Consider the following 19,239-nt stretch of genomic DNA (forward strand, 5'->3'; position numbering starts at 1 on the left):
GATGGCACCTAACAACAACAACAAATTTCTTCTGGTCTCAGAGTCATGGAGACTGATAATCACATGTTCCATTAGTCCAATTTCATTACTCTTCTCTCTTCTACACATGGAGAGACCAATAGATGCACCTTAGATGGCCGCTCATGAGCTTTGAAAATCCCAGATGCTACTGACCAAAGTGGGATGTAGAACATTGTCTTTGTGGATTGTGTTTTGCCAGTTGACCATGGCGTCCCCTGAGACTATGGTCCTGAGGCCTCAGGCCCAGCAACTCCTTGCCTTAAGATGTTTGATAATATCGAAGTTGTCATCATTTTGTCCACTCTATGCTCCACCATATTCATAGTTGTGTTTGCAGAACACAATGTATCAATGTCCAAATATCCTCTTTCAAACACTTATATATTTGTGGTTATACCCATACCCATTCAACCTGTATCTCTGTCCATGTTTCTACCCACACAACCCTGCTGTACTGAGGTTGTGTACATTTGCCTCTATCTCTTTTAGCCCTTAACCCCTTAATACCAGTAGAGTCCTCTTGTCCTTTTGGTTGGATGTCTATACTTACTTGGTTGGATGTTACACACATATATGTGTGTGTGTGTGTGTACATATGTATATATTTTGTTGTTACCCATTTTATTAAAAGCATAAGGAGAACGGGCATTCTGTTGTCTCTTCCTTGCATGTCTTTTAGAGAAAACAGCAGCTAGTGACAGTGATCACTCTGCTGGCTGACTGTGAATGGACAGTGAGCTGAGTCATGCATTGATTGATTGTTTCATTTATTTAGGAATTGCCAGCACAGGAAACAGTGCAAGACCTCAAAGGTAGAGTGCTTACTATCTTCATTTAATATTTGATCATAACATTATTCTTAGACCAATGAAAAGATTATTTTAAAAAGCAGTATATCATGAACTAGTTGAAAACGAGAACTATGAGACTATACAGTTATGTATTTGGGTGTGTATGGTAAATATATATATAAACAACAAAGCATATGCCAATTTAACAATTTCTATCTGTATAATTCAAGGAGCTCTGGTAGCATAGTGGTTACGAATTGGGCTGTGAGCCACAAGGTCAGCAGTTTGAAACTACCAGCTGTTCCATGGGATAAAGGTGAGGCTTTCTGCTCCTGTAAAGATTTACAGCCTCGGAAACACTATGCAGGGTCGCTCTGAGTTGAAACTGACTCCACAGCACATCACAACAACAACAACATGTATAATTCAGTGACATTAATCACAGTCTTCGAGCTGTGCACCCATCCTTTCCCCAGTTATTTCACCCCCGTTAACATAAACTCTGTACACTAAACAGTAACTTTTTGTTTTCCCCTTTCTCTTACCCCTGCTAACCATGCACCATTTTTGATTTCTATATATTTGTTTAATTTCATATAAGTGAGATCATAAAGTATTTGTCCTTTCGTTACTGACATTTCATTTAGCATTATCTCTTCAAGATTCATCCAGGTTCTAGCTTGTAAGAAAACTTTGTATTTCTCTGTGGATGAGTAATATTGCATTATCTTTTGATGCCACTTTTTTTTGCCTGTTCATCTGTTGTTGAATATTTCAGTGGTTCCCATATTTGGGATGTTGTGCACCATGCTGCAGTGGGCATTGGTGACAGGTTTCTCTTTGTCATTCACATCATCTGGGTGAACACACACAGTTATGATTGCTGAGTCATATGATAGTTCTATGTTCAACTGCTTACGGACCGCCAGACTTCCACAGTGGCTGTACCACTTTACAACCAACAACATCTGCAGCACTTACTGCTTTCTGATTTTTGATCATTGCCATTTTAATTCAGTGACATGGTATCTAATTGTGGTTCTGATTTTCATCTCCTAAATGGCTCATGAAAGGATCTCAAGTAATGTAGCGGTTGTGAGTGGGGCTGCTAATCTCAAGGTGAGCAGTTTGAAACTACCAGTAGTTCCATGAGAGAAAGATGAGGCTTTCTGTTCCTGTAAAGATTTGCTGCTTTGGAAACCCTATTCAGGGTCGTTGTGAGTCAGAACTGACTCCACGGCACACTACCACCACCACAAACGGCTAATGAAGGAACCTGGTGGTGTAGTGGGTTACACATTGGGTTGCTAACCTAAAGGTCTGCAGTTGGAATCTACCAGTTGCTCCAGGGGAGAAAGATGAAAGAGGAGGCTGTCTGTTCCCAGAAAGATTTACAGGCTCAGAAACCCTATACAGCAACGCAAGAGTCACAGCTGACCTGATGTACCCAACCACCAGCAACACCACCAGTTGCTAAGGACTTTGAACATCTTTCATGTACTTAGGTCCATTTGAATGTCCTCTTTGATCAATGTCTGTTCAATTCTTTTGTCTACTTTTAAATTGGACTGTCTTTTTTTTTCAAGTTGTAGAAGTATTTTATATATGAATATTTTACACGTCAAATCTGTTCTTGAGATAGTTTCAGCATCAACCTGAACTTGGATATGAGCATTTGATGGTCTGTTCCACAGTTGGTGCCTGGCCTTGTTTTGGCTGATGCTACTGAGCTTCTCCACCATCATTGTCCACAGATGTAGTTGATTTGATTCCTGTGTGTTACACCTGGTGACGTCCACATGTATATTGTTTACGTTGTTAAAAAAGGTATTTGCAATGAGTGTTGGTCTTATAAAATTCTATCATGTGATCTCCAACATCATTTATATCACCAAGGCCATATTTTCTAACTACTAATCCTTTCTCTTTGTTTCCAATTTTCACATTCCAATCACCATTAATTGTCAATACATACTGATTACATGTTTCATCAATTTCTGACTGAAGAAGTTGGTTGAATTCTTCAGTTTCTTTTTCGCTGGCTTTAGTGGTTGGTGTGTAAATTTGAATAATAGTCATATTAACTGGTTTTCCTTGTAGGAGCATGGATATTATTCTGTTACAATAGCATTGTAATATAATTCAAGATAGATGTTGACAAGGCTTTGTGACAATGAGTGTTACACCATTTCTCTTTAGTTTGTCATTCCCGCCATAGTAAACACACCATTGTCTAATGCAAAATGGCCAATTTCAAAATGGTCCATTTCAGCTCACTGATGCCTAGGATATTGATTTTTTGGTGTTCTGTTGCATTTTTGATGACTTCCAATTTTCATACATTTAATCTTTGCATTTGTATTTTAAATAACCTCACATGCATGTGAAAGCTGGACAGTGAATAAGGAAGATCGTAGAAAAATTGATGCATTTGAGTTATGGTGTTGGAGGCAAATATTGAAAGTGCCATGGACTGCCAAAAGAACGAACAGATCTGTGTTGGAAGAAGTGTAGCCAGAGTGTTCCTTGGAGGCCAGGATGCCTAAAGTTCATCTCTCATACTTTGGACATATTGTTAGGAGGGACCAGTCGCTGGAGAAGGATATCATGTTTGGTAAGGTGGAGGGTCAGAGAAAAAGAGGAAGACCCCTAGCAAGATGGATTGGCAAAATCAATGGGCTCACGCATTGCAATCGTGAGATTAGCCCAGGACCCAGCAGTGTTTCATTCTATTGTGCTATTGTGCTATTGTCGCTATGAGTTGGTAACGACTCGATGGTACCTAACAACAGCAATCTCTGCACATTCCACATTTTGATTATTAATGGAATGTTTGCAACTGTTTCTTCTCATTTTGAGTTGTACCCCAGAGTAAATTAAGGCCTTTGAAGTTTGGCACCGTCCATATTATGAAGGTCAGCTCTTTGAGGAGGCAGCTCTTTTCTAGTCATAATTTAAGTGTCTTCAAACCCGAGGGACTCCTCTTTGGACTCTATAAGACAATGTTATCTATGAGGTTTTAGTGGCTAGCCTCTCAGAAGTGATCTGTCTCCCCTTCTTCCTAGTCTGTCTTACATAGTCTGATAGCTCTCTGCTGGGTGTTCATGCTCGCATGTAAAATACTAGTGGCACAGCATCCAGTGACAGACAAGCCACCATAGTACAACGGATTGACAGATGAGTGGTGGGCTAATATGATTTTATATTTTTCAGTCACATTTAATTCACTTTCCTTACAGCAGCCACCCAGACACTACCTGTCACATTTTCTTGAATTACAATCATGAACACACATATTGTTGCACAAAATTCAAATGTAGTCATCTTTTTTCCACAGAAGCGTAACATCTCAGTGGAGGGTAACTTTCCCTGTACAACTTGTTTGCCCCAACTGCAAACACCTAGTACGTAGTAGTCACTCAATACCCATTTATTGAATGATGGTTGAATAAAGAACTGAATGCATACGGGCATGAACAGATGAATGTAGATACTTGCTCAGGAATCAGGTTTTGTCATGTGTGCATGGTAATCTCTCATGGTGATAAAGCTTAGTCAGAAATTAAAGCATAGCCAAACTTTTTATGCTTTGTATGTAGTACACAGTTAAGAACCTAGATTTTAACATTAGAGTGCATCTTCTGTTTACTCAAGTTGCTCTTCCCACTAGAATCTTTGTTTCGGTTCTCAGCAGTGAGACAATTGATTAAGTCACAGAGCCAAATGCAACTCAGCAGTTTACTTAATGCATCTATGCTGTCGCAGCAAAAATCAAACTCTCCCTCTGTCTGCTTTTATTCTTTATTATTATTTTATTCTTTATTATTTATTATTGCTCATTAAGTGCCGTAGAGTTGGTTCTGGCCCATAGCGACCCTATATAGGGTTTCCGAGGAATGGCTGGTGAGCTGGAACTACCGACCTTGCAGCTCAAACCAACTTTACAGTCCAGTGTATTGCCCCTCAAATGTTACATTGGAAGTACAATGGGAGTTAGCATCTAATTATCAAAATTGTTCTTACAGCCTACCTATGAAACACTGAGGACCCCTAGGTATTTCAAATAATTCAGTGCTTTACTAACTGAAAGGTTCTTGTTGGAACCAACCAAGATGTGCCTTGGAAGACAGGTCTGGTAATGCACCCTGGAGAGGAGAGTTGTATTCTGTCCCACACAGGATGACCATGAGTTGAAATGGACTTAACAGCAACTGTTTCATTTTTAAATAAAACATTGAAGCTACTAACAAACTATTTGGGAGAATTTCTGATTGTCAAACCAAATCACCACGTTTAAAAAAAAATGCTTTGTCCAAAGCATTGCAGTAGAAAATGGAAACTCAAGGAAACTTAAATTAGCCATTATTCTCAAGATGGTTCCTGAAAATAGGAAACTATGTAAAGCAAACCGAGGGTAAAAAAGTTGAGAGGACTGATCTTTGTTTTTTCTTTTTATAAACAGACTTTGTTTTTCAGAGGAGTTTTAAGTTTACAGGGAAAAAAATCAGCAGAAAGTGTAGAGTTTGCATTTACCTTCCTCTCCTTAGCGCATATGGTTCTATTATTAACATCTTGCAATCCTATGGTACAAGTGTTATAACAGAAGAACCAATACCCATACGCCATTATTTACTAAGTCCACAGTCTACAGTAGGGTTTACTCTTTGTGTTGGATAGCCCTATGATTTTAACAAATTCTTGATGTCATGTATCTACTTTTACAGTATTCTAAATAATAGTTTGGCTACCCTAAAACTAAATCTTTCCTCCCTCTCCTGACCAACCCATGGCAACCACTGTTCTTTTCTACCATTTTCATAGTTTAATTTTTTCCCCCCCAGAATAGAATATAGTTGGAATCATACGGACTTTACGCTTCTTGAATTTTATTGGGGTAAAAATACATTGTTGTTGATCTTAAATGCTGTCTAGTAGGTTCTGACTCATAGCAATCCTGTGTAGGGTTTATGAGAAGCAGCAGGTGAGCTTGAACTGCTGCCGACCCAGTGGTTCACAGTCCTGTGCTGATCCTATGGTGCCATCCCAGGAGTCTCTGTGTCCTCTCAAAGTCTGTGTATGTATGTCAGTGGCTGAGTCCTAGTGTGACTCTGTGGGTTAATGTACTGGACTGCAGGGTAGCTTTGAACCACAAGGTCAGTGGTTCAAGCTCACTAGCCACTCCTTGGAAATCCTATACAGGGTTGCTATGAATCGGTACCAATTTTACGCACTTGACAACAACATTTCAGTGACAGTGATTATAATCTTTAAGTTCTGCAACCATTTTTGCTATCTTTATTCCACCAAATTATTCCACCACCATTTACATAAACTCAGTGCCCCCTAAAGCAAGATCTCAAGCTTTCCCCTTCCCTCCTGACCTTGGTAACCATTTATAATATTTGGTTTCTATATATTAGCTTATTTCATATAAGTGAGATCATAGTACAATATTTGTTCTTTTTGGTGGAGCACAATTGATTTGTATGTGTATACATACCTCATTGTATTTATCCATTCATCTGTTGGTAGACACTTTGGTTGTTTCCACCTTTTGGCTATTGTGAAAAGTGTTGCAGTCAACATTGTTGTACAGGTTCTATACGTGTTCCTACGACCCCTTCTTCAGGTTATCTACCTAGAATTGGGATTACTAGATCATATGGTAGGTCTATGTATAACTTGAGGAACTGCCAAATGGTTTTCACAGGGGCTGGACCATTTGACCTCCCATTCAACAATGAATGAGGGTTTCTGGGGTTTTTTTTCATAAACTCACCAAAAGTCTGGTTTTCTTTCTTCTTTATCATTCTCATTCTAATAAGGACAAGGTGGTATCTCACTGTAGCTTTTATTTGTATCTCCCTAATCCTGGTGTGAAGGTGCTCTGGTAGCATAGTGGATGAAGGCATCTTTGCTGCTTCATTGTTTTGGAAATCATGAATAAAGCTGCTATAAACATTTATGTGTAAGGAGCTCTGGTAGCGTAGTGGTTACGAATCGGGCTGCGAACCTTAAGGTCAGCGGTTCGAAACTACCAGCCGCTCCGCGGGAGAAAGATGAGGCTTTCTACTCCCGTAAAGATTTACACCCTCGGAAATCCTGTACAGGGTTGCTATGGGTCGGAACCGACCCGACGGCATTTAACAACAACAACAACAACAACAACAAACATTTATGTGTAGTTTTTTATATGGACATATAGTTTTGAACCCATTTCGGTTAATATTAGGAGCACACTTGCTGTATCATATGGTAAGCATGTGTTTACCTTTGTAATAAACTTTGAGGATCTCTTGCAAAGTGACTCTACCTTTTTGCATTTTCACCAGCAAGGAGAGTTCTGTTCTCTGCACCCTTTTCACATTTGGTATTGTTAGTGCTTTGAATTTTAGTTATTGTGATGCTGTATGATAACCACTGGACTGCTAGCACAAACCCACAAGCCATTCCACAGGAGGAAGAGGATGCTTTCTGCCCCTGTAAAGATTTACACTTCAGGAACCCTATGTAGAGTGGCTACGAGTTGGAATTGACTTGATGGTAGTGTGTATATGTGTGTGTGTGTGTGTGTGCATAATGGTATTTCATTGTTGTTTTGATTGCTAATTCCCTAAAGGCTTATGAAGGACCCCTGATGGCACCATGGCAACAGTAGTAACACGCAACTACGAGTAAAAAGTCAGCAGTTCAAATGCTGCATCCACTCTATAAGAGCAAAGACATGGCAAACTGTTCCCATGAAGATTTTCACTGCAGTTGTGTCCATTGCAGCTCATAACAACTCTGTAAGATAGAACAGAACTGCTCGAGAGTTTCTGAGACCCTAAGTCACCATGGAAGCAGACTGCCTGCTGTTTCTCCTTTTAAGTAGGGGTGGGTTCAAACTGCAGCCATTTGAGTTAGTAGTCCAATACTTAACCCATTGTTCCACCATCACAGACTAGCAAAACTTAATGGGCTTTTTTGCTCTGTCATATAGGGTTGCTATTAGTCTGAACAGACTCAAAGACAGAACAGTTCATTGTGCTCCTGTGGAACCTATATATAGATCAATAGGCAGTTGTTCAGACAGAACAAGGGAATACTGCCTGGTTTAAAATCAGGAATGTATGCACCAGGGTTGGATCCTTTCACTATATGTATTCAATCTGTATGCTGAGCAAATAATTAGGGAAGCTGGAATAAGAATGTGGCAACAGGATTGGATAAAGACCCATTTTTTTTCACTGTGATATGCACATGACACAATCTTGCTTGCTGAAAGTGAAGAGAACTTGAAGGACTTTCTGATGAAGATAAAAGACTAGAGCCTTCATTCCTGCCCTCAAAATATTAAATTCTATGGGAGGTGACATTACACCACAATTACATAATTGGTGTCTTAGTTATTGAGTGCTGCTATAATAGTAGAAACTGACTCTACAGCACATCACAACAAATAGAAATATTCTCTTACAATTTAGGAGTCTAGAAGTCCAAATTCAGAGTGCTGGTTTTACAGCAAGGCTTTCTCTTTGTTGACTCTAGGGAAAGGTCCTTGTCTCCTTTCAGCATCTGTACGTCTAGGACTCCTTGGAGGATTCCATGCTTCTTGGCATCAGTGGTTAGCAGGGTTAACCTCTGGATCTAGGAACTTCACAGTGTAGAGTCCCCAGATCTAAAGGATATCTTCCATTCCTGGCTCTTCTTTCATGGTGGTACTAGGTCCCTCTGAACTCTCCTCAGTCTACTCTCCTTTTATATCTCAAAAGAGATTGACTCAAGATACAACCTAATCCTGTAGATTGCACCTGGCCTCATTGACATCATAGAACTGATGATTTATAGCACATAGGATAATTATATCTGATCAGAGATGATCACATGATAGCTAATAATGAGGATGATAGCATCATATTAGATTTCATCATTATCTTATTTGACAAAAGACTGAAAATCCTGGCCAAGACAAGTTGACCCCAAACTGTAACGATCACAATTGACTATTTCATTATAATTTATATGACATCCCTGGGATTTAGACGTGAGTCAATAAATAATGGAAATACGGAGTCTTGGTGTGGAGTTACAGGAAAAGCACCAGACTGCTAACCACAGGGTCTGTGCTTCAAATCCATAGGCCACTCTTCGGAAACTCTATACGTGGTTGCTGTGAGTCGGAACTGATTCAATGACACTTAACAATAACAACAATTATTATAGCATCTATCCCTACTTTCTCCCAGAATTTTAATTAACAGGTAAAACTTTTATATATTTATTTAGCTCTTGATCAAATACCTCCAGATGTAGAAGACAGATAAAAATTTTTCTTGATTATAGTTGTGTAAATTATTTTGGGAAAACTTAGATAAGAGAACACATAGTTCATCATGGCTTATTCTATTTTTCCCTAACTAAAAAGAAAGTGTAATGTATTGACTACAGTAAGAATATTAATTTTAGTTTCTTTTCAAATATAATGTCCCAGCATTCTATTTAAAGTATTTACCATTGAAATAGAGTTGATGCAGTTTATTTACTGAAAACAAGAAAATATAATATTTATGTCACACCAAATATTATAGATATTAAAATTTAGATACTGTTCCATTTGTTTTTATAAACATGGTGATGCACTGTTCAAACTTTTCTTTAAGTTTCAGTGTTCCTACTTACATAAAATTGGTAGATGCCATTTGGCAATGAAGTTGGCTGATAATTACAAAAAGCAATGGACTAGCACATGCTTTTTTTGCATTTTAATATATTTTTATGAGACACCAAAGAGTGTAAGACATGAAAAAGACGCATGGTGACTAGGGTGGAAACCTAGGTGACATAGCTAATAGCTAGTCAAGCTAGAACCTTTCTGACTAGAACTAAACCCAAACCCAGTGTTGTCATCGGTTCTGACTTATAGTGACGTTATAGGATAGTAGAACTTCCCGCTTCCAATGGAGTCCTGGTGTGACACTGTAGGATAAGTACTGGACTGCTAACTGCAAGGTTACCCATTCAAACTCACCAGCTGCTCATTGGAAATCCTATACAGGGGTTGCTACAAGTTGGAACAACTTGACAACATGTGACAAAAACAGCCATCTTTATGGAAGCTGACTGCTACATTTTTTGTCTATGGCGCAGTGGATGGATTTAAACCACCAACCTTATGGATAGTTGTTAAGTACCGTGGAGTCGGTTCCGACTCATAGTGACCCTGCACAGGGTTTCTGAGGCTGTAAATCTTTACGGGAGCAGAATACCTCATCTTTCTCCCACAGAACTTCTGGTAGTTTCCAACTGCTGACCTTGAAGCTGGCAGCCCAACTCGTAACCACTACGCTACCAGAGCGCCAGGACTCCCATTTTATTATTTTAAGGCACAAATATGTTATTTAACCATCTCACATTGAACCATCTCACTCTGTCTCCCAAGCCCACAAAAGAGCAAAATTTAAACATTAATATTATGGAAAGTACAGTCCTGGTGTGGCGCTGTGGGTTAATGCACTGGACTGCAAAGTCATTTGAACTGCAAGGTTAGCGGTTCAAGCTCACCAGCTGCTCCTTGGAAACCCTATGCAGGCTTGCTATGGATCGGAACTGACTCAATGACACTTAACAACAACAACAACAACAAAGGGAACTTTAAATATTAACATTTCAGGAACAACTTCACAGTAGAGATGATACTTGAAAAATCGACCTCCAGTTACATTTCTTGTTGGCCTTATTTTTAATTTTGTTAATATTAGGCCTTGCTTTGGGCCATGAATCATTCATTTCCAGAGCTAATGCAGTTGTTATTTGTCATTCATTTCAGGCATCATTCTGTCAGATCAGCCTGGAGCCCCTGTGTCATCTACCTCAGCCTGTGTCAGAATGGAAAACTTGCCAGTTTCTAAAGTGTCCATGCCAGAAACCGTGGCCACATCAGCAATACGAATGAAGCCAGTGACCCCAGAGACTCCACTCAACAATAAAGTGAAAGAAAGAGCAAACAAGGTACATCCCCCTTTCCACCACCGATCAGAGGGTGGGCTACAAGACAAAGATGCCTTGGAGAATTTGCCACACTTGTCTTTGTCTCAGTATGACTTACTAGAAACAGAGGTGTCTTTCCAGCCCTGGGGCAGTGAGAACTCAGTCTTGATTCCAGAACCCACACAACATCTCAAGGGCTCCATCGGGGAACAGTTGCAAAGTAAGTCTCCTCAGGACAGCCTGAGCAGCAGCTGCCCACAGTGTAACACCATCATCACCAAACAGGAAGAGGATCTGGTGGATACTTCCTGCCAAGTAGACCCTCCTTTGGACGAAGAAGTTTACTCCAATAGTGATATAGCTGTTACTCTGATTGACACTTCCCAACCTGGGGACCCGCTGAGCCTGCATGAGCCCATTAAGATTGTCATTACAATGAGCAGTACTCCAAACTCTGTGACCGACTTGGAAAGCTCTCTCCACCTGAAGGTGATTGGTACAGAGAGAGCTGGACCAAAGTCAGATGCTGAACCAGCTACCTCAAGGGTGGCTAGTCCTCCAAACAGCGAGCAGACACGAATTCCTGTCATCACCCTTGAGCTTTCTGAAGATGGAGAAGGAGTCACCATTTGTCCTGAAGGGACACCAGAAAGACTGATGGTAGAGGAGTCTTCCAATCAGTGCTCTGGCTATGAGTCTGGGGAGGCAGGCAATGCCACAAAAGATTGCAGTCTTCCTCCAAGGGACCACTGTGAAGTAACCTCACCACTCATACAAAATGTAGCCTCCGAGTCTGAGAGGGGACCAGATGGACAGGCTAACCTTGACCCTTCTTCTTGTAAGAGCAGCCATGAAAAGAGACATGCCCGGGTCCTCAGCATGGACAGTGGAACCGACATCTTCTTGAGTAAGAACTCTGCAGAATTTATTAGTGATAAAGAGAAAACAATACCGACTTCCAAATCTGACTTGGAGGCTAAGGAAGGACAAATACCAAATGAATCCAACTTCCTAGAATTTGTTTCCCTGTTGGAATCAATTAATACTTCCAAGGTAGTGGCAGCCAATCAGTCCCATGGCTCAGCAGAGCCGAACAAAGAAAACCGGCTTCTTGGAGGTACGATTCTACCTCAGTTTTGTTCTGTTGACACAAAGAAGGCAATAAATCTCTTTCTAATTTACCTTCTATAATTTGATTTTTCAAATTGCAGGATGACTGTTGTGCAGTTGTTTGCCACTCCACTTGGTAATTAATTTGATGAGCGTACCAAAATTTAGCTTTCTGATGAGCATGCATTAAAATTGGGATACTCTACCAGGAAGGGTCCCTGGGTGGCACAAATGGCTTGCACTCGACTACAAACCTGAATGTTGGCAGTTGGAACCCATTCAGTGGCAATGTAGAAGAAAGATCTAGTGATTTGTCTCTGTAAAGATGATAGCCAGGACGTCCCTCTGGGGCAGTTCTGCTCGGTAACACATGAGTCCAAATCTGCTCAATGGCAATGGCCTTGTTTGATTTTTTTCTGCCAGGAGACTTTGTTGTTGTTAGGTGCAGTCGAGTTGGTTCCAAATCAGTGATCCTATGTACAACAGAACGAAACACTGCCTGGTCCTGGGCCATTTGCACAATTATTGTTATGTTTGAGCCCATTGTTGCTGTTACCATGTCAATCCATCTTATTGGGGGGTCTTCCACTTTTACACCTGGAAACTTAAGGCAATGTAATGAATAGTTTGCTTCCCTAGAATGCAAGGATATTTATTACCAGGGAAACAGACCATTATATTTTACTGCAACAAGAAGAACTCCCTGTAAACATCTCTTCCTTCATAGAACAGATGCATTCTGGGAAAGCTGATGCTACACCATATGAAGTGAATCTGCTGCTCCTGTTGAATACAATTATTGTTCTTAAATGCCATCAAGTCAGTTTCAACTCATAGCGAGTGACCCTGTATAGTGTTTTCATGGAAAGACTGGTGAGCTTGAACCACTGACCTTGAAGTTCAAACTGACCTTGCAGTCCAGTGCATTAACCCAGAGTCCTATATACAGAATTCTTGAATTTTCCAAAGTTATAAACATGTTACTAACAAACACTTGTAAAGCTCTTAATTTATAGACACTGTTCTAAGCCCATTCCATACATTAGCTGGGGTAACCCCCAGATAGTGGTTTGCCTAAGCAAAGCCCTGATTTTCACTGTTAAAAGTTTCCTAAGCTGAAGGATCAGTTCTACAGTTATCCTCATAGTATACCACTTATGCTTCATTAAACTAGGCTGTGAGCTCTGCTATCATTTCTGTTTCACAAATGAGAACAATAAGGCCCAGGGATTTTCATTAACTTTCCCAAGTTTGGAACTCCAGTAAGGGCAGAGCTGAGATTTAAAATATTTTGCCTATATGAACATCAAGATTATTTTTAGGTGACGTTATATCTCTGGGCCTCTTTTTTCTTGTTGATAAACTTATGCTACTTGACTAGAATTTTTAAAAAAAATAAAATCTCTAAATTGTGACATTTCTGACATGTTTGAATACACAATTTCTGCATATATCTGTGTTGCAACCTTGTCTATAAGGCCGGAAGCTGTAGTTGCATGAGATAGCTCCTTTTCTTGACTGTGAAATATAGTGCTGGCCACTGTTCTTAGGGACAACCAGGAGCTGAGGCTTTCTTGCCTTGGTGGATCTGAGAAATTTGCCCCTCATTTTGTCTATTTTTCTTTAAAGCACAATTTCAAAAGGATTGTCATGCATATTGATGGATCCTGTTGTCTTTTCAAGGGAGGATTGTTGTTGTTTTTGTTAGGTGTTATTGAATCGATACTCATAGCGACCCTCTGCACAGCAGAATGAAACACTGCCCGGTCCTGGGCCAACCTCACGATTGTTGCCACACTTGAGCCCATTGATGCTGCCACTTGGCCAATCCATCTCGCTGGGGTTTTCCTCTTTTTCTCTGACCCTCCACCTCACCAAACATAATATCCTGCATTAGCATACACCTATTATTGTTGTTGTTAGGTGCCATCAAGTCTATTCGCAACTCAGAATGATCCCATGGAATCTTGGTGTGGCACTGTAGGATAAGAATCAGACTGCGAATTGCAAGGTAGACAGTTCAAACTGACCAACTGCTGCTCGGAAACCCACTACAGGATCACTAGCCAGCCCGTCTTTACATGAAGGAGCACTTGTGGCTCTGTAGGATGAGCACTGGATAGCTAACTGTCAGACTGACTGTTCAAACCCACCAGAACACATCATCAGTTTTACATTCGACAAATCATACACTGTGTTTCACCTCAATGATTATAATTCCCTCAATGTGACATCACTTATTCCATTCTGTCCCTATTTTCCTGTTTCTAGTCCTTCCTTTCCCAATCCTTCTGAATTTTGTCCTTAGGTAAATGCTACCTGTTGTTCTCAGATGGTTGACCATTTTATGATGTGAATACTTTACTAGAGTTGCTGTCCCTGGCTTAAAATTGAGTCACAGGGGTGAGTTCAGTTCCAGAGCTGAAGGATGACCAAGGGCCATAGTCTTGAGGTTCCACCAGTCTCTTGTCTGACCAGTAAACCTGGTCTTTTTAATGATTTTTAGTTTTGTTCAACACCTTCCAGGAATTTCGAATGTGATACCTTTCAGAGCAGTTGGTCATGGTAGCCAGGTATCATCTAGTTCAGGATTATGAGGACTGATGTTCCCATAAGTCATTAGTCCCACTGGACTAATTGTTTCCAAGTGTTTTTGTTTTTCATCAGTCTTTCCCCAAGACTGGGAGAGACCAACAGTTGCACCTTAGATGGCTACTCATGATCCCAGTGACTTCCTCAATAAAGCAGGATGTAGAACACTGCCTTTACGGACTGTGTTATGACAATTGACCATGGTGTCCACTGAAACCATGGTCCTGAGACCCCAGGCTCAGCAACTCATTTCCTCAAGATGTTGATAATATCTAACAAGTTTTCATATATTTACCCCTGAATGCTCCATCACATTCACGGATATATTTGCAGCAAAGGAAAATCACCATGCACAAATACCTTCTATTAACCCTTTTTATATTTATATTTTTATATCCCAATCTCTCTCCCACACCCATTCAGGCTGTATATTGAGCCGTAGATCACCATTATTGAAGGACTGTATATAAGAGAGTATTTACTTCTGTTTCCCTTAACTTGTGTACGCCTTTTGCCTTCTTCCCTCTTGTATTTTGCCTCCCCCACCACACAGATTAACACATGCCTGCTCTGATAGCGTAGTGGTTATGAATCAGGCGCTAACCTCAGGGTCAGCAGTTCGAAACTATCAGTTTTGCCGCTGGAGAAAGATGAGGCATTCTGCTCCTGTAAAGATTTACAGCCTTGGAAACCCTGTAAAAGGTGGCTATGAGTTGGAACTGACTCCACGTCATGTAACAACCAATCCTCTGTATTTAACTGCCATTGAGTTGGTTCCAATTCGTAGCAACCCTGTATAGGGTTTTTGAGGAACAACTGGTGGGTTTGAACTGCTGAATTTGTGGTTCACAGTCCACTGCTTATCCACACCTGGAGTCTAGCCAATGAATTATTCCTCCTTCTTTCCCTCCCTTGGTAACCAAAAGAATGCTTCTTTTGGGTTAAAGTGTTAATTTTGGTTCTTTCATCCTTTTGGATAAGTATGTTTATTGCTATAAATTGCCTCCTGAGCACTGCTTTTACTGGGTCCCATAGGTTTTGTATACTCTGTTTTCTTTACTATTTGAGTCAAGGGATTTCTTAAATTCCATTTTTCATTTCTTCTATTACCCAGTGGTTTTTAAGCAGGGTGTTATTAAAATTCCATGTAATTAATTTTTTTCTTGATCTTTCTATTCTTAATTTCTAACTTTAATTTTATAGCACTGTGATCTGAGAAGATGCATTGTAGTGCTTCGATGTTATAAAATTTATGGAGGCTTGCTTTATGACCTAACATATGGTCTATTCTGGAGAATGTTCCATGTGCACTGGAAAAGAATGTGTCTATTATGCTGTTGTTGGGTGGAGTGCTCTGTATAAGTCTATGAGGTCAAGTTGGTTAATTGTGTTGTTTAGTTCTCCTGTGTCTTTGTTGAGGTTCTTTCTAGTTCTGTCCTTTATTGAGAGATTTATCTTCTAGCTCACTAGTTCTGGCTTCTATCTCTTCAATTCTGCTCCTTTGCCCTTTCAGTGTATTGTCCATTTCTGATATTCTATTATTAATCATTTGGATTTTTCTGTAGATTTTGAATTGTTTCCAATGCTGTATCTATCTTATTTGATTGTTCCTGTAGCACTTTCCTGACTTCTTCCTTATTTTTCTCAACTCTTTTGTATAGTGTTTTGATATATTTTATAATCGTTTTCCTGAATTCCTTCTCAGGCATTTCCAAAGCCTGTCCATCTTCCAGTATAGAGTGTAGGCCTCCTTCCAGCTCATTTGCCTCAGTCACTTTATCTCGTTTCTGGACATGTGCAGATATGGTCATCTGCTTCTGGATTTTGGGCATCTTCAGGGGTTATCTGTGGCCTTAATACTTAGATGGGTGTGTATTTTGGTATTTTTTAATGCTTTCTGAATGCCTCCGGGTAGATGTGATCAGGAAATGGGCTTCCCTTTTCATTCTTATTCCTGAGAAATTTCAAGATGCCACTCACTATTGGTCATTTTAATGTAATTTAGGATTTAATATTCAGCCTAGTTCCTTTTTTGTCTGCCTGTCCCACTCCACAATCCCTGTTCAGGCCTTTTTTCTAGTTATAAACAGTTCAGGGCCAGCTGTGGCTGTTTGGTTTTAAGTGGAAGCTGTCTCTTTAAATTTCGAGGAGATCTGTGCGCATGCGTAGTAGAACCCTCTGAGCGTGGGGCTGGGTTGTCCACTACTCAGGCACCCCTATAGTCACCAGAATGGAAGTGCACAGACAGCAAGGGACCAATGAACAGATACCAAAAAGAAAAGAGTGTCCACACCTTTATCTCTGCGGTTCTGTCAGGCGTCCGTGGCTGCTCCCATCCTTCCCCCGCTTGGTCTCACCCAAGATGGTGGCTCCTGGAGCAGCTGAGCGTCTTGAATTAGAAAGCAATGGATTTCTTTCTTCTGCTGCAAATTCCCCCAGCTGTAAGTTTTCCAACATTCTAAATATTCTTTTATATGTGGTTCAGAGTTCTGGGACCATCCCCTGAGCCTGTTTGGTCCTGTGTTCTGTGTTGTTGCTGACGAAACTCCTTACTGCACTTCTACCCAATCCACCATCTTGTTTGTTCTCCTCTGTCCTTTATTGAAAGTGGCATATTAAAATCTCCTACTATTACCGCAAGGTCAGCAGTTCGAAACTACCAGCTGCTCTGCGGGAGAAAGCTGAGGCTTTCTGCTCCCGTAAAGATTAACAGCCTCGGAAACCCTGTGCAGGGTCTCTATGAGTCGGAACCGACTCCACGCCACATAACCACTACTGAAGGAGCTCTGTTAGCATAGTGGTTACGAATTGGGCTGTGAGCCACAAGGCCCGCAGTTCGAAACTACCAGCTGTTCCACGGGAGAATGAGAAGCTTTCTGCTCCCGTAAAGATTTGCAGTCTCGGAAACCCTGTACAGGGTTGCTATGAGTCAGAACCGACTCCATGGCACAAAACAACAACAACAACTATTACTGTAGGATTATCAATTTCTTGCTTCAGTTCTGTTAGAGTTTGATTTCTGTACAGGACCTTTCATTGGGAACATAGATATTTATAATCATTAAATCCTCTTGTTCACTTGACCCTTTAATCATAACATAATGTCTTTCTTTGTCTCTTATGTTGGTTTCTGTCTGAAATCTATTATATCAGAAGTTAAAATAGCTACTCTTGTTTGTTTCTTTAAACTTTTTATTTTGAATCAAGTGAAAGTTTATAGAACAGTTTTTTATTCAACCAATCATACACTTTGATTAAGTGCTTGCAATCCCCTCAATATTAACATGTTTTGTTGTTGTTGTTGAGTGCCATCGAGTCGATTCCAACCCATAGTGACCCTGTATAGGGTTTGCAAGGAGCAGCTGGTGAGCTTGAACCACTGGCCTTGCAGTTCAAATGGCTTTGCAGTCTGGCGCATTAGCCCACAGCACCACACCAGGGCTCTCAATATTAATATAAGTTATCCCATTTACTCCCTATGAGTCTTGTTTCCATTCTTCCTTTTTTTCCCAACCCTTTTGAATTTTGTCCTTATGTAAATTCTGTCCTTTTTATCTTGACTAATTAACCATTCCATGGTGTGTATGCCTCATTATTGTTCTTGTCCCCCCTACACATCTATCTACTGCTTGGCTGAATGTTTTGTACTCATTTTTGGTTGCTGTTAGCTTGATATGTGTTTCCCATCTTTTGATTTTGTCTACTTTTGCCTTTATGTACAAGATATATCTTTTTTAGACCATATATTGATGGATCTTGTTTTCTTATCCATTCTGCCACTCTGTCTCTTGAATGGTATGATGAATCCATTGGCATTCAATGCCATTATCCACAGGTATGAATTGATTGTTGTCATGCTTCTGCATGGTTTTTGTTTTGGGGGGTTATTTTGGTGATAATGCTGGTTTCTTTGTTCCACACAATTTTCTGTGCTGACTTCATTTTGTTAGTGGGCTTTCTTGTCATTTTCTTCATTGCTGTTGTTTTAATATGTACAAAATCAGGCCAAAGGATAAATAATCATATCTTGCTACTAGGGTTCCAGTTCCTACATGCATGGGCGTATTCTAAACAAAACATTGTAAAACATACCTTTGTAATCATTGGATGGCTGCAGGTAAGTTCTCTCAGTAATACACTTGTTTCTAGTTTCATTCGAAGTCCTGGTGGCAAGTGGTGAAGAATTAGACTGCTAACTGCAAGCTTTACAGTGCAAACCCACCAGCTCTTCCACAGGAGAAAATGAGGCTGTCTGCTCTGGTAAATATTTAAATTCAGAAAACTTACAGAGCTGGTCTACTTTGTCTTATAGGGATGCTGTGAGTCACGATTGGTCCAACAACCATGAGTTTAGTCTCATTGAGTGGGTTCCAACTGATAGCAACTCTATGTACAACAGAATGAAGTACAGCTCAGTCCCGAGCCATCCTTATCATTGTTCTTGTGTTTGAACCCATGTGTAAAGCCATCTCATTGACGGTCTTCTTCTATTATGCTGACCCTCTGCTTTACCAAGCACGATGTGATTTTCCAAGAACTCTAGAAGCATGTTCAAAGAACATGTCATCTTATAGCATGGCCAAAGAACATACCATATTCTTTTCTAAGGAGCATTCTGGCTGTACTTCTTCCAAAACATTAATTTGTTCTTCTGGTACTTTCAGTGTTCTTTACCAACACCATACGTTATTTATTTATTTATTAACTTTTTATTGTGAATTGAGTGAAGGCTAACAAACATGATCATCAGCTTTAC

At 40.2% G+C, this 19,239-nt stretch overlaps 1 protein-coding gene across 1 annotated transcript in view; it reads left to right on the forward strand.

Annotated features, from left to right (window-relative positions):
- The window catches only part of PCNXL2 (pecanex-like 2 (Drosophila)), a 491,139-nt gene that overhangs the window by 33,955 nt on the left and 437,945 nt on the right, over positions 1-19,239 (forward strand). The window contains exons 4-5 of the mRNA XM_006870571.1: positions 797-833; positions 10,621-11,898. Coding sequence (XP_006870633.1) covers positions 797-833; positions 10,621-11,898 — 1,315 coding nt within the window. The remainder of the gene's footprint in view (positions 1-796; positions 834-10,620; positions 11,899-19,239) is intronic.

Source organism: Chrysochloris asiatica, unplaced genomic scaffold, assembly GCF_000296735.1.
Source record: "Chrysochloris asiatica unplaced genomic scaffold, ChrAsi1.0 scaffold00144, whole genome shotgun sequence".
NCBI lineage: Eukaryota > Metazoa > Chordata > Mammalia > Afrosoricida > Chrysochloridae > Chrysochloris > Chrysochloris asiatica.